Genomic DNA, 15,426 nt, shown 5'->3' with positions numbered 1-15,426 from the left:
AACTGCTGAGCCATCTCTCCAGATACCTGGCTGCTCTTCAGAGGACTCGGGTTCATTCACCCACATGGCAGCTCACAACTGTCTGTAACTCCAGTTCCAAGGGCTGCGACATCTTCACATAGATGTGAATACAGGCAAAACACCAATGCACTTAAAAATAAGTTATTTTTTTTAATTCTAGGAAAGAAAACTTAAAAATGTGAAAAAAAAGAAAGAAAGCTAGTAACTGTCATTGACCAGGCTAGAGTGAGGTTTAAAGGTACTAGAAAAGGGTGGGCAAGGTGGTCACACCTTAATCCCAGCTCTCAGGAGGCAGAGGCAGGCAGATTTCTGTGAGTTCAAAGCCAACCTGGCCTACATATTGAGTTCCAGATCACCCAGAGCTACATAGTGAGACCCTGTCTCAAAAAAATAAAATAAAAGGTGTCGAGGTCTGGGGTGCAGAGCAGAGGAGTGGTGAGTGCTTGCCTAGCATGTGCAAGACCTTCATTGTGGAAAACAATAAGTAAAAGCACTCGAGCTCTCATCGGTGCTGCCGCTACGAACAGGCAGCTGCTTGAACTTGAGGCTGCATCTTTCTCCTGTGAGCAGTGGTGCTTACTACATCTTGGAGTGTTCAGTATGAGCCCAATGCTATTGCTGTCCTACATGCCTTCTGCATACTTGCGTGTCCTTGGTGGTCGCGCTGCAGGAAGGGTTGCTTGCTGCCCTTGCTGTAGACAGTATTTGCCCAGGATCTCACAGTGAGTGGAGGTTGCCAAGAATCTCTCGTCATAGCTCCAGCTGTGAATGTTGCAGAGGTCAAACCATCTTCCTGTACAAACAGGGCTAGAGCAAGTGACCTTGGATTCACTGTGGAGCATAGGTAGGGGTGACTGAACCATGCATCTAGCATGTCCTCCCACTATGCACATCTCTGTGGCTCTCGTGGAAGACATTTCTAAATACCTCAAATAGGACACAGCATGAGGCACACTAGAGCTTTGTGGATGGTGAGGTGCCTAACTGGTCACTTAACAGGGCAGATGTCACAGTATCTTCCTTAAGATCAGTGCTAGTACAAAGCAAGTACCCCCGTAATGCAGTGTCCCCCATCTTAGGCCCTGAAGCCCCTTTCTGCTTCAGGGACACGAGGACTGACTGACAGACCTATTTCTTCTGTTTTTATGCAAGCAGTAGCTTGAGCCCTGTTCAAGGAGGGCAGACATGTGGGTCCAGGGCAGAAGGTGGCAGGCCCATGGCCATGGGCTCCCAAAGCTCCCGGCTGCCTCTCTGCCACCTGCTGATGCTGGGCAAGTGAAGAGAGTGCAGTCAGCCCAATAATGGGCCTTCTCCGTCACCCTCCTCGTTTCTGTGACCGTCCTTATAAACAGCAACACTGACGCTATTTAAAACCACTCTCCTTCCACCCTGCTAAAGAAAGCAGTGCCTGCTAGGCTCCTTAGTGTCACCTTCATGAGTGTCTTCATTCTTTCACATCTGTGGTTAGATGCCGCCTGTCCTCCCCAGAGAGGTGGGTGAGGTAACCCCACTCAGGATCCCCTCACTTTCTCCTACTGCAGATTACCAGCTGCCCAGTGCCGAGCTGTCCTCCTTACCAGCTTTCAGCTCACCTGCCGGACTGGCACTAGGCAATGTCACTGCCTGGCAACAGCCCCAGCAGCCTCAGCAACCACAGCAACCACAGCCGCCACAGTCACAACCACAGCCGCAGCCACAGCAGCCACCTCAGCAACAGCCCCACTTGGTCCCCGTATCGCTCAGCAACCTCATGTGAGTCTTTGGGTGGTTTACTGTGGGAATGGTGGGGGTGAGGGGCAGAAGTCCGTGTGCAGGGCTGAGGGTGCGGGCTTTAGATGATGATGCGGACAGTATGGAGCTGACACTCTTCTTCCCCTTGCCACATGTCTTGTCTCCCTCTTCTCCCAACTCCCCATTCTCATTCTGTTTGCTTTTACCCTTTGTCTGGTGACTTCCCGCTTTTTCTGTTACTGCCTCTGTGTGTCTGGTCCCTGAACTCCAGCCCAGGCAGCCCCTTGCCCCATGTGGGTGCTGCTCTCACGGTCACCACCCACCCGCACATCAGCATCAAGTCAGAACCAGTGTCCCCAAGCCGTGAGCGCAGCCCGGCACCTCCTCCGCCAGCTGTGTTCCCAGCGGCCCGCCCTGATCCTGGTGAAGGTCTCAGCAGCCCAGCTGGAGGATCCTATGAGACCGGGGACCGGGATGATGGACGGGGGGACTTTGGGCCCACACTAGGCCTGCTGCGCCCAGCCCCAGAGCCTGAGGCTGATGGCTCAGCTGTGAAGAGGATGCGGCTGGATACTTGGGTACTGTAACATTGCCCTTCTGTCTGCCGGTGTCTGCGTCACCCAGGGACTGTCCCACATGCTCAGCCTGCTTTCTTTCCCACCTGAGAGGCCTTGTGGCCAGCATTCCTTTTGGGTCAGTACTCACAGCCCTTGACCCCGCCTCATGCAGTATTGTGCCCTGCTCAGTGACCTCCAGCTGGCCTTGCCCTAGAGTTTTACCCCTTGGGAGAGGGTTGGGTGCATCCTGTAGGCCAAGCTGCCCCTCACACCACCTTTTCCGTCTCCTCTCTTCACAGACATTAAAGTGACGGTTCCCACTCCCTCCTCTCAGCCTCCCTGATGAAGAGTTGACAATCTCACCGCCTACCCCTCCCTGTCCTGGGCTCCTCCCGCTCGACCCCCACTTCCTTTCTTCTGCTCCATGTCCTGTTGATGGTTACATTTGTGTATAATTATATTATTATTATTATTATTATTATTATATTTTTAAATTCGAATTCTCGCTTTAGAGAGAGGGTTGCTCTTGCCCCTTTCTTGGCCCCACCATTTTCACTGGTGGGGGACTCTCTTTATTGCGGGAAAGGGGGGGACACTTTGCACGTTGTACACATATGCTGCAGGAAGGGGGGGCGGTAGGCCTTGGAGAAGGACAGGTGCCGAGCCCTGCATGTGGAGCCCTCCCATCCCATTCCCAGATAGACGTAAAGAACCAAAAACTATCCAACAACAAAAACCCCAAAGCTGGCTTAATGTTGGGTTTGCGTCTCAGGGACAGGAAGGGGCAGAGACTCTGCTTCAGGCTGTTCATGGCTAATACCCATCTTGGTCCCTCCAGCTTCCTGTGTACACACCACACTCACTGGTCCTGTGTGATGCACCCCAAGATTTGGGTTCTAGGAAGGCTGCCTGGGAATCTGAGGCCAGGGCAGGGACTTGAGGTAGGAACCTCTTTGGAAGTAACATTGGAGAGACAGCTGTAGAAAGAGGGCTGATGAGGGCAGAGGACTGGGTGTGGCGAATCGGGACCCTACCCCTGGCTTTTCCTTTAAGATGTACAGTGCAATAGCTCCCCATCCTTCAGCCTACCCCAACCCTAGAAAGCTGGCCATGTACTGGAAGAGTTGGGGAGAGGACCTTCAGTGAAGTAGCTCCAGGTTGGACCAGGGTCATCCTTTGGTTCCCTGGGGCACTGAGCGCAGGAGGCCTGTCAGGGGCAGGCATGGGAAGGGTACCTCTGCTATGTGTGCCCACACCCAGAAGAGTGCACACTGGGCACACAGCATGGTCCATGGAGCCAGAGGGCCCTATAGATGAGGCCCTGAGACCCCTCCCCAGTCCTCCTAGCTCCTGCCCCTGACCCACCTCCCAGCTTTTTTGCTCCTGTCTTGCTACCTCCTGTCCCTCCACCTCCAGGCCACGCCCCAAACCTGCCCTCTTGCTACTGTAATTGTAAATAGCAACCTTCCAAAATGTTAGTGGTTAACAGTCCAGGAAACTGTTGTGTTTGTTGTTGTTGTTGTTGTTGTATTGATATGAAATGAGATTCTATTTTTGTCAAAGTATATTGTAATAATAATGACTCAAATGGCCCGTACTGTACAGATGGGATTCTCTGCTGTTCTTGCCTTCCTCTCCCAGGCTTGTGCTTTGTTGCCTCCTCAGTGGGGCTGCAGGCAAGCACCCAGGGGCTGTTCAAGCATCGGGTCCTAGGGGCCTCTTGCTGAACCTGAGATCAAACTGGAGGGAGTAGACACACCCCCAGCCTGCTCTCTGTCACCTCCCCTCCCCATTCCTCTGCCTCCTCACCCAGGGGAGGGGATGGGAGGCAGCACACACTCCCGTGGGTAGAGTAAGACAATGCTCAGTGCTGTAGGAAGATGGTCTTTGCCCACCTGTGACCCAGCCTTTTGTAGTATTTTGACACTTGATGCAGGGAAGAAGCCAGAAGCAGAGGGGTGTGAGCATGCTCGTGGGGGCGTTTCTGGGTGCACCCTGTATTTATGAGATTGTGTGCAGCTGTGTGGATGTACCTTCGAGTGCCTCTGAGTCCAGTGGGTGTATTCGTAAATCTTCAGTGACTCAGGCTCCAAGGGCCTCTGTGTCTGTGTGGCTGGTGTATTTACACAAGGATAGGTGGCTTCCAGCTCTGATTCTCACTGCCCTCTTCCCTGGGCTGCTCTCAGTCCTGAAACATTTGTACTAAAGTTAAAGGGAGTTGCTAGTTGACCATCCCACTTCTCCCCACAGCCTACCTCCACCAGGGCCTCACTCTGGGGGCTCTGCCTCCTTATGGCTGTCCGCTAGTCCTAGCCAGACCAGTTCTGATCCTGGAGTTCTGACTTGTTTGTGGACAGACTCAAGTTCCTCCTCCTCCTGGGAGCTTTGCCTTCCCAGGCAGGCAACCCTCCTTTACCCAGGGTTTTACTCCAGTAGTGACTGGGTAAGGGGGTCAAATATGTGTCCTGCCTTCCCACCCCTCCTCACAGTTCCTAGAGGGAGTTTTAAGACTTGCTTAAGGCCTTGACAGGAGCCAGGATGTAGTCCTGTGCACATACACTCCCCTTGAAAGCAGCTGGCACATTGTAGACCCTCAGTAAATGTTGAATGGGTGAATGATAGGTGCTCAATAAACATGGAATCACTGGCCTCTTCTCAGGCTGAGCGTGGCCACCATTACACACAGCTGGGGTGAGGCCCCTGAAGTTCACAGTGTGCTGCTCATCAGTGTGCAGTCTGCTTCCCGAATGCAAACCTGGCTTCCGATTGCTGTGTGTGTGTGTGTGTGTGTGTGTTCATCCCTGTCCCTGACAGTGAGAACAGTCTGTGAGTGAATATGTGACATTTCTGCAGTTCAGTATCTCCAGGATTCTCCTGGGGCTATGTAGGGGCTTCTGGCTGGCCAGGTAAATTGATCCCTGGGAACCCAGACCTCAATGGGGACTTATTTTCTTCCTCTCACAAGCCAAATTTGCCTCCTATTCACTTCCTCTGCAAAACTGGGTATTTGCCAAAGTAGCCTCTGGCGTCATCCAGTGCCCTTCCCACCCAGATTTCCCTCAGCTTTCAGGGACAGTGGGACCGAGGGCCACCCCCACATGCCTCAGTGGCACACATTCCCTTCACCCCAGCAGTGCACTCAACCGTCCCTCACCACCTCGGACAGGAAGGAAGAAAGATGCACCTTCTCTTGCTGATTATTTATTTGTTCGGAGAGACAGAGATGATGTGAAAGTGTCTAAACGTCTCTCTATCTATATTTTTAACTGACTCTCTGGAACCCCCTGTGGGGGAATGTAGGCTTTCCTGGAGGCTGGGAGTTCCTGGTTCTACCCCCTTCTGCCTCCTGCTTATACAGAGGGATGAGATTTAATGGGGCAAGAGAGCTAAGATTCCCAAGGAGAATCTGAATTCTCTACCCCATTCAAGTCCCAGAGAGAGGGAAGTAGGGAGGGGTGGGGCCAGCCAAGAGGCGACCCATCCCCAAACTTGACAATCACCCACACTCCTGGCTCCTGGGTCTTGGGCAGGGTGAGTCCAAGTGTGTGGCTGTTGATTTGTTTCATTATTTCTTTCCGTGCTGTACGGTGATGCTTTCTAGTATTCTGCACATTAAGAAAAGACGAAGTCCTCGAGATTCTTACGAGTTTGGTTTGAAGACTCTTTCACTATATTTGTTGTAAAGAGGTTTACTATTAAAAGAAAAAAGAACACGTTTCTGATACCTCAGCTTGGGCTTTGATTTCTTTGGTGCGGCGAGTAGGGAGGAAACCCTGGCAGAGAGAGTGGTTATCTGAGGTGGGCTGTGAGGAGTGGTGCCAGGCTTCCCAGGCAGCCCCAGCAATAGGGAGAGGTGACACATGTTCCTAGGCTCAGGTCCAGCCTTCCCACTCCAAACAGTCTTTTCGCTGACTTCCCTTGGCACAGTTAAACAGATGGAGCCCACCTTCACAATGCACCAATGTCTCTCTGCTCACAGACAGCCAGGCTGTCGGCAGATGCAGCCGCTGCGGAGCCCTAGTGCACGGCTCTGCACCTGGTCCATGTCGTATGCTGAAGCAGCGAAATGGGTGAGGGCTTTGCTCAGGGGCTACTGCTGCCTTACAGTGCCTCAGACGGCCCAGTCTCCTGATAAGGCTGCCATGAGAGGCCAGGATCAAGTCAGGCCAAGCACAGAATGTCCTCAAGCCTCAGATTTCCATATTGCAAAATACTTGCCATCTGTGTTGGCCTGCCTGTCTCACAAGGTCACTGTGGATTTCACCTCCCTTCTTCCTCAGCAGTGGCAAAGATGGTATGTCCCAATCAAGAAAGGGTTAATAAGCTATTGTCCGCCAGGCTGCTGCTGTAGCTCAGTTGATAGAGTGCTTGCCTAGTTCAGTCTCCAGTACCACATAAAGGCACAGTAGCACACATTAGTAATTCTAGGTATAGGCAGGAGGATCAGAAGTTCAAGGTCTTCCTCAACTCCACAGGGTTACATGAGACTGTCTAAAAGAAAAAGATATCACTGCCCTCCAGAGGCTGTCGGATAGCAGCTCCCACGATGGGCTCCACTACCCCTGCCTGCACCCTTGCATGCCCTTGTTCCCACAGAGCAGCCAATTTAAAAAGGCAGTTAATGGTATGTCCTTTCAAACGGGAAGTGTGGCTTCTGCTTCTCTTGTTATCTGCCCTTATATTATGCTGTACACCAGCCTTGTGGAAAGCCCACGTCAAGGACCCATACACTCCTACCAGCTGCCATTTGAATGAGGTCATCTCTCCTAGCGGTATAGTTGCCTGACTTTTCCAGACGTTGCTCCAGGGGAGAACCAACAGGTAAGATGGTAATGCCCAGCTCATCCATACCCATGGGAAGGACTTTTTCTCTGAGGTGACCTCACAACCCAAATCCTTAGCAAAACCTTTCTGCTCAGTGTATCTCCTGTTTGCCTCTGACAGTCTAACCTCCTCTTCCTTCCTGGAAGGTATCGCCTGCTGGGGTCTGGGATAAGCCTTACTGTTGCTCATAAGACTTCTTGTTCCCTCTCTCTTCTGGTGTTTTCTCAGTCCCTGTGTAGTTCAGTGGGATCCTGGGGCTGGTTCTGGCCATTGGACTAATAAGCTGTTATGTATGTCCCTTCTGAAATACAGATAGTCCCTGCCTTTCTAAGTGCTGTTTCCATGTCTTGAGCATTGTGGAAGAGCATGTCTGTGAGGTGCCACGGATCACAGCAGCCTGGGTTGGGGGGGGAGGGGTCTGACGCCCTTTTCTGGCCTCTACAAACACTGCATGCAGGTGGTGTACAACATATATGCAGGGGAAACACCCATACACATACAGATTTAAAACAGCCTGGATTGCTAAACCACCTCAGAATGGCATTGGCACCAGGGGAACTTTATGTGAATAGAAAGGGAACCTGCACTGTAACTGTTCTACCCTGGCCAGTCATGAGCCCTGATGGTTTAAACCATGACAGTGTGACGCAGGGGTCTCTGGACTCGGCATAGTCTAGAGTATGCTGTAGTTCTGACACTTGCTGGCTGCTCCTATACAACAGTGCTAACAGCTGCCTGTTTCCTTTAACTTCACCTGCCGTTCTCCCAAGTATCTGCCCGTCTTCAGTCCTGTTGATAATCTGACTCCTTCATGGTCCTTTGTAACTCACCACATAAAAGTGCAGAGGCCTTGCTGGTTCTCAAGGCCTTCAGAGGGCCAGCACAAGCCCTTTCCGGACATAGTCCATGCTGTTTCTTGGAATCTGGGTGTACTCTAGAACAGTAAGGAATCGGTTGGTTCCTATTTCTCATGGGAACAGGAGACAGAAGAACCAGCAGCAACTGGGCATTTGAGATGAGAAACCAGGCACACCCACTGCAAACTAGTGGTCTGGGAGGTGTCTAAGAGGAGCTGTTTGAACTGAACTTTTGCAGTTAAATAGGAATTTCCTGGGCTTATGGGACCTTAAGGAAATCAAACTCCACTGAAAACCAAAAAATGAATAGCATATGGAGCTCTAGGGTAGGCTGGGGCCGTGTGAAGGGCTTTATTCTACACAATTTAGGTCATAAAAAGAATTTCAGTAAAGGAATGAGTCAGTCAGGTCAGCCAGGAGCTGGAGCGGCACAGCAGGATGATGGGGAGTTCAAGGGCAGTCTGGGCTACACAGTAAGATAACACCCTGTCTCAAAATGAACAAATAATACTAAAGCAGGAGGGTCAGGAGTTCAAGGCCAGCCTGGACTATAGAGTGAACTAGTGGGCAGTCTGGTCTACATAAGACACTATGTCAAAATACTAAGATAAAAAAGCTTTTTGCTAGGAAAATATTTTTGATGGTGATGTATTTGGGAGGATAGTCCCACCAAACAAGAGGCCGATCTAATCAGGAACCGTCACTGGCTTTTTTTTTTTTTTTTTAAGGTTGTTTAAGAGATCGCTCTGCATAGCCCTGGCTGTCCTGGAATTCACTATGTAGGCCAGGCTAGCCTCAAACTTACAGAAGATCATCTGCCTCTATTGGGACTGAGTATATGCACCACCACAATTCACATGGCTTCTTAAACTTTTTCACAAACTAAATTCTCTTCAGTTGAATTCATAACCTGGATATATACAGACCATGAAATATGCAAATCAAACATTTACTGGAAATTATAAATTTTTGTTTATGTATGTGTGAAGGGTATATGTGAACCAGGGTTCAATAGTGTCTTCCTCAGTTGTGTGTGTGTGCAGGATGTGAACCAGGATTCAGTAGTGTCTTCCTCAGGTGTGTGTGTGTGTGTGTGTGCAGGGTGTGAACCAGGGTTTGGTGGTGTCTTCCTCAGGGGTGTGTGTGTGCAGGGTATATGTGAACCAGAGTTCAATAGTGTCTTCCTCAGTTGTGTGTGTGTGCAGGATGTGAACCAGGGTTCAGTGGTGTCTTCCTCAGGTGTGTTTGTGTGTGTGTGCAGGGTGTATGTGAACCAGGGTTCAATGGTGTCTTCCTCAGTTGTGTGTGTGTGTGCAGGGTGTATGTGAACCAGGGTTCAATAGTGTCTTCCTCGTGTGTGTGTGTGTATGTGTGTGCAGGGTGTATGTGAACCAGGGTTCAATAGTGTCTTCCTCGTGTGTGTGTGTGTGTGCAGGGTGTATGCGAATCAGGGTTTGGTGGTGTCTTCCTCAGTTGTGTGTGTGTATGTGTGTGCAGGGTGTATGTGAACCAGGGTTCAATAGTGTCTTCCTCGTGTGTGTGTGTGTGTGTGTGCAGGGTGTATGTGAACCAGGGTTTGGTGGTGTCTTCCTCAGTTGTGTGTGTGTGCAGGATGTGGACCAGGGTTCGGTGGTGTCTTCCTCAGGTGTGTGTGTGTGTGTGTGTGTGTGTGTGTGTGTGTGTGTGTGTGTGCAGGATGTGAACCAGGGTTCAGTGGTGTCTTCCTCAGGTGTGTGTGTGTGTGTGTGTGTAGGATGTGAACCAGGGTTCAGTGGTATCTTCCTCAGGTGTGTGTGTGTGTGTGTGTGTGTGTGTGTGTGTGCAGGATGTGAACCAGGGTTCAGTGGTGTCTTCCTCAGGTGTGTGTGTGTGTGTGTGTGTGTGTGTGTGTGTGTAGGATGTGAACCAGGGTTCAGTGGTGTCTTCCTCAGGTGTGTGTGTGTGTGTGTGTGTGTGTGTGTGTGTGCAGGATGTGAACCAGGGTTCATTGGTGTTGTCTTCAGTTGCTCTCCATGGAATCCGAAGTTTGCCATTCCAGTCATACTGGCTGACCAAGTCCCAAGGATTCTCCTGTCTCTGCCTTCCCAGTGTGGAATTACAGCACTCACAACTGCACCCAGCTTTGGTGCGGGGGACCTGAATGCATGTTGTGCTTTCTCCACAGCCTAAGAAACTTATTTTAAATAATTTTTTATTTTATGTGTTTATAGTTTGTCTGAGTCCTCTGCATATACACCTGCCTGCCAGAAAAGGGCATCAGATTCCACTATAGATGGTTGAGAGCCACCGTGTGGGTGCTGGGAATTGAACTCAGGTCCTCTGGAAGAACAGTCAGTGCTCTTGATCCCTGATACCTCGCTCCAGCTCTAAAATTCTTTTTTTTTAATTTTTTTAAATATTTATTTATTATGGATACAATATTCTGTCTGCGTGTATGCCTGAAGGCTAGAAGAGGGCACCAGACCTCATTACAGATGGTAGTGAGCCATCATGTGGTTGCTGGGAATCAAACTCAGGTCCTTTGGAAGAGCAGGCAATGCTCTTAACCACTGAGCCATCTCTCTAACCCTCTAAAATTCTTTAATAAGGATTGAAACATACAGTCTAGCCAAGGCTACATTAATGAGACTATAATCTCAAAAAAAAATCAATTTTTCATATCAATGAGATGGATTTATCTTATATAAATCTTGGCTGGATATTTGATAGTTTACAATGTAGATCCTCTTCAATATTTTTCATAATTAAATATTTTGATTTCATAATTGTCAATGCTGAGTATACTGCTTCACATAAATATGTAGGACAAAGTGGTAGGTCAGTTTTGTCAACTTGACACAACCTAGAATCTGGGAAGAGGCAACACCACTAAAGAACTGCCTCAGGAGCTGCAGAGATGGTACAGTGGTTAGATAATGGCTATTCTTCCAGAGAAACTGGGTGGGTTTAATTCCCAGCACCCTTGTGGCATCTAACAACTGTAATTCCATTCTCAAGGGAACTAAGGCCTTTCCTGGCCTCTGAGGGGACAGCATTCATGATGCACATTTAGGCAAACCTAAATATTTTGTATGCAAAAATAATTTTTTTAAAGAATTGCTTCTATCAGGTTGGCCTGTGGCCATGTGTGTGGGACAGCTGTCTTGATGCTAATTAATGTAAGAAGGCTTGGTCCACTGGGCTTTTTACATAGCTGAGCATAAGCCAGGAAAGGAGCCAGCATACTCTCAGGCTTCTGCCTCAACCCCTGCTGTTTCTCCCCTCAGTGATGGACATAGGAGCCGGAACCAAACAACCCTTTCCTTCCTGAGTTGCTTTTAGTTGTAGTGTTTGTCCCAGCAGCTGACCAAGCCAGGTGGAGCTATTTGGGGAATGCTGGGAACCCTGCCCTACAGTGGCAGGAGTAATACCCAGCAAAAGAACTAGAGGAAGGAAGGGGTTTTGGAATCGTGAGGCAGCTCCTCACCTTGCATCTGCAGTCAGAAGCAGAGCAAGGAATGCTAGTGTGCAGGCCACTTCCTCCTTTTATCTTTCTGGGTCCTACTTCAGTCACCCTAGTGAAGAAAAGCCCCTTAGGCCCTGTTGAGTTGGCAGTGTAACCATCACATCCACCCAGCCGGCAAGTCAAGTAGCAGCTTTCAAAATCAGGCCTTTGGAGACAGTGATATGGCTGAGAGATCTTGCCCATTATACAGGAACCTCTGGGCTTAAACCTCAGCACCAGGGTATGTCAAGGGTGGGGCCACACATCTGAAATGCCAGTAAGAGATGGAGGTATCAGAAGTTCAAATTCGTCCTCTGCTATATACTGAGTTCAGGATAGCAAGGAATACATGAGACTCCGCTCAAAAAGAAATTAATAAAATGAAACAATATCAAATATTCTAACTATGATCCCCAAGATCTTAAACTACTATTTGGAAAAAGACTAGGGAATGGCAATATAGCACAGGACATGGCCAGGGAGGTTAAAATGAGGCAGTGCATATGAAGTACATTTTGGTTATGTTTATTTTCTTACATAATTTAATCTTCATGTGTGTCTGTATGTACTACGTGTGCATGAGTGTCCGCAGAGGCATCGAGTCTATGGGAGCTAATGTCACAGGCAATTGTGAGCTGTCTGACACGGTGCTGGAAACTGAATTCAGCTTCATCCAACACCCTTTCTGGCCCTCTTCAGGCCACACGTACATACACACTGCTTTTTTTTTTTTAAAGAAGAAAATTAAAAATACTCAAAAGTTGTAAGTTTTTGCCACTTCTCTCCTTTTTAAGCTGTTGGAGAATAGGCTCCTTAAGTACTGCCATATAAAATGAAACTAAGGTCTGGGTTTCTTAGACTTAACTATCAGGTCAGTGGTTCTGGGCCAGTCCATTTATTATGTTCTGACTCACCCTTAAGTCCTATGGGCTAACTTTTCCAGCCTTGTAATTGTATGGAAACTTATTTAAGGAACAGCAGATGTGGAAGAGACCCAGGGCAATCCCATCTCAAGCGCTAAAAGCGGCTCCTAGTCGAGCCAGTAACTCGACTTGAATGTTTGCAGCCTGAAATCACTGTGTTTCTGTCTGGACAAAGAGCAAGTCCATTCTGCCGTTTTACAATCCTGGGTAGTGTGCACAGTCTCCCGTGTTCTGGGTAGGTGCGGCGGTGGGCTCCGACCGGAGGTGGGCGGTGTCAGATCAGCGCCTTCTCCACCCTCCCAGGACAGCAGCTCACGACCACTCCTATTTAGGACATCAGCCGCCACGTGCACAAAACTTGCTGGGTGACCCTGGGGGGGGGGGGGGGAAGGCCTGCCGAACGCCGGGTCACCCGCCCTCCAGACACCGCCCCACACCGCCCCACGTGTGTTCCGGAGGGTGATGAAGTGCTTCCGGGTTTCAAAGCAAACAAACCTCCATTCTCGGGAGAAAGGGGGAGGTGCAGAAGGCAGGCCGTAGAGTCCCGTAACATCCATTTCCGCACGTTTGGCCCCATAGTCGTCACTGAGCACTGGTCACTGCTGTTCACGGGCGCTTTCAAAGTTCCGCCGCGCGTGGAACAAAGGCCTCCAAGCCACGCCCGGCACCGCCTGCTTTTCAGCGGGAAGTAGGTACCGAGGCTCACTCATTGGCTCTTTCGATGATTGATGGAAGCATCGGCCAACCGCTGCCTGCACAAGACGAGCGCTTTCGGCTGTCTCGGGGGAGGGTTAGGGAAGGTACGCACGCGCAAATCGCCTCTGTCGACTTTTGTATATGAGAATTAGCGCCCTTGGCAGTTTTGTTTCTTGGATTTTTTTGAAGATTGATAGGGCACCAGGTCTCATTATGGATGGTTGTGAGTCACCATATGGTTGCCGGGAATTGAACTCATGACCTCTGGAAGAACAGCCTGTGCTCTCAACCTCTGAGCCATCTCTGCAGTCCCCCCCACCCCTTGGCGGTTTTACAGAGATTGTCCTCCCTTAAAGATCTGGCATTGCCTGGGCAGTCCAGAAGCATCTGAGAGATGAATGCAGCCGTTTGTCATTGTCAAAACTGTTGTTACCTACTAAGTTCACGCCGAAGAACTGTGCGGTTGATTTACAAAAAAAACAAAAGAACAAAACCAAAAAACTCGCGGAGCTGGAGACTTAGTTCATTTGCTAGAGTACTCCCCTAAGCACGCACAGCATGGAATTTGATGTGGTATTGAGAAAACCAGATATGGTGGTGGACGCCTTTACGTAATCCCGGGCCTTGGGAACTACAGCGAGGAGGATTAGGAGTTAAAGGCCAGACTACGTAGAGAGTTCGGGGCTATCTCGGAATATGGGGGACTCTTGTCTTTAAAAAAAAAAAAAAAGATTTTGTGTTGGGCGTATTCATAGATACTCTTCGCCTTAATAGGCACGGGTTGGACACGCCTGGCTGTATTTTCTGTCCTCTGGCGGTAAGATAATAGGGCAAATAGCTTGAGAGTTATTGACCTGAATCTGCAGAAGCCCTGCAATAGTAAGAATTATTAAGTTGGGGGCCTCACCCCAGCCCCCCATCCATCTTTGGAATGTTGGGCACAAAACTCCTTTTCAAGTCCCTTCCCCTGAGAGTTGCCTCAGTCCAAACTCCACCTCCCCAGGGAGGGTTAAGGAAGCCGGCTAAACAGTGACCCCTCCCCAGGGAAGGTCAACACCACTCGCACAAGCTACTTAAACTGTCCCCAGAGAATAAACACGTGGTCTCCCCTCTTCCTCTTTGGCGGTTGTGTTGGTTTTCCGATCCCCCCCTCATGATTTCCCACAGACACGTCTGTTCAGTTCAACCTGGATATCTTTTAATTTGGTCTGATTGAGATTATTTGCGTCTTTAAGAAAAACCTAACAAGAATAATGGTTTGGAGAGACCGTTTCACAGCATGTCAACTGCCTTCTATCCTTTCTATCAAGAAGTCCTCACAGTCTTTCCATTGGGTTGGAGGTGTAGCTTGGTGGCAGAGCGCTTGTCTAACAGAAGTTCCATCCCCAGACTACAATGACCAACAAAACCCTATAGACAGGTGTAGTAACCCGGTCACAAGTTTAGGATTATGATGTTGGAGTTGCAAAACACTGTCAAAGCGAAGCAGTCTAGAGCCCCCACCTTCCCATTCAAGGCTCTTTTACTAACCTTCCAACTCTCTCTCTCTCTCTCTCTCTCTCTCTCTCTCTCTCTCTCTCTCTTTCTCTCTCTCTCTCTCTCTCTCTCTCTCTCTCTCTCTCTCTCTCTCACACACACACACACACACACACACACACGGGGGGGCTACATAGCGCATGCGCACAAGGGGCTGGCATGGTTACGCCATAGGAAGATGCAAGGGTTCACGCAGCTGTGTCACACGTAGATGATGCAACCATGCTGCACGTGAGTCACGTGGGATCCTTTAAGATTCCTGGGGCCATTAGGCACTTCTGCCTGAGGGCTTGTTCCCACATGCATGGCCCTGGAACCCAGCTGTGTTAGCCTGTTGTGTGGCTGAATCATTACAATGGTGACCCTTCAAGAAAGAACACAGAGGTACAGTTATAGTCAGATTCCTGGAAAGATGGCTCTGCGTCTGTGATCTAAGACGCGTCCGTGAAGGAGATGAGGACAGAATGCATAGGTTACAACTGGAGGGGTCCAGCTTGGGGATCCAGGAAACCTCGGAGCAAACCCTGAAACCAGCTCTTGCAGTTCAAAAATAGCACAGTAACAAAAGCTTTGGAAGAGAGGAGCAATGGTAATAAACATGGGATGTGTTGGTAGTTAACCTGGAGAGAGAGAAGCTCAGATGGAAAAAGCACACAAGTGGATGCTGCTGGCAATGTCCTGGTTAAACACTGGGCTCCTGGCTGTTTTGTATGTATGAAGTATAATTTAAAGGGTGATGTACAGTGGACCTAGTGACAAAAACTACTTGGGAAGCTGGCCTGAACTGCAAAGTGTTC

At 49.5% G+C, this 15,426-nt stretch overlaps 1 protein-coding gene across 15 annotated transcripts in view; it reads left to right on the top strand.

Moving 5' to 3' along the window:
* The window catches only part of Mef2d (myocyte enhancer factor 2D), a 29,214-nt gene extending 23,176 nt beyond the window's left edge, over window positions 1-6,038 (top strand). For 11 of the 15 annotated variants that reach the window (XM_087897380.1, XM_087897382.1, XM_087897389.1 and 8 more), the window contains 3 exons: window positions 1,563-1,773; window positions 2,024-2,330; window positions 2,609-6,038. In XM_087897380.1, the coding sequence (XP_087753506.1) occupies window positions 1,563-1,773; window positions 2,024-2,330; window positions 2,609-2,620 (530 nt within the window). In that variant the 3' untranslated portion in view covers window positions 2,621-6,038. The other 4 variants (XM_087897386.1, XM_087897388.1, XM_087897384.1 and 1 more) reach the window with 2 other exon arrangements.
* The last annotated feature ends 9,388 nt before the right edge of the window (window positions 6,039-15,426 follow it).

This window comes from Myodes glareolus, chromosome 17 (genome assembly GCF_982192425.1).
Source record: "Myodes glareolus chromosome 17, mMyoGla1.1, whole genome shotgun sequence".
In the NCBI taxonomy this organism is placed as follows: Eukaryota; Metazoa; Chordata; class Mammalia; order Rodentia; family Cricetidae; genus Myodes; species Myodes glareolus.
This window is presented reverse-complemented; position numbering and strand designations above follow the sequence as displayed.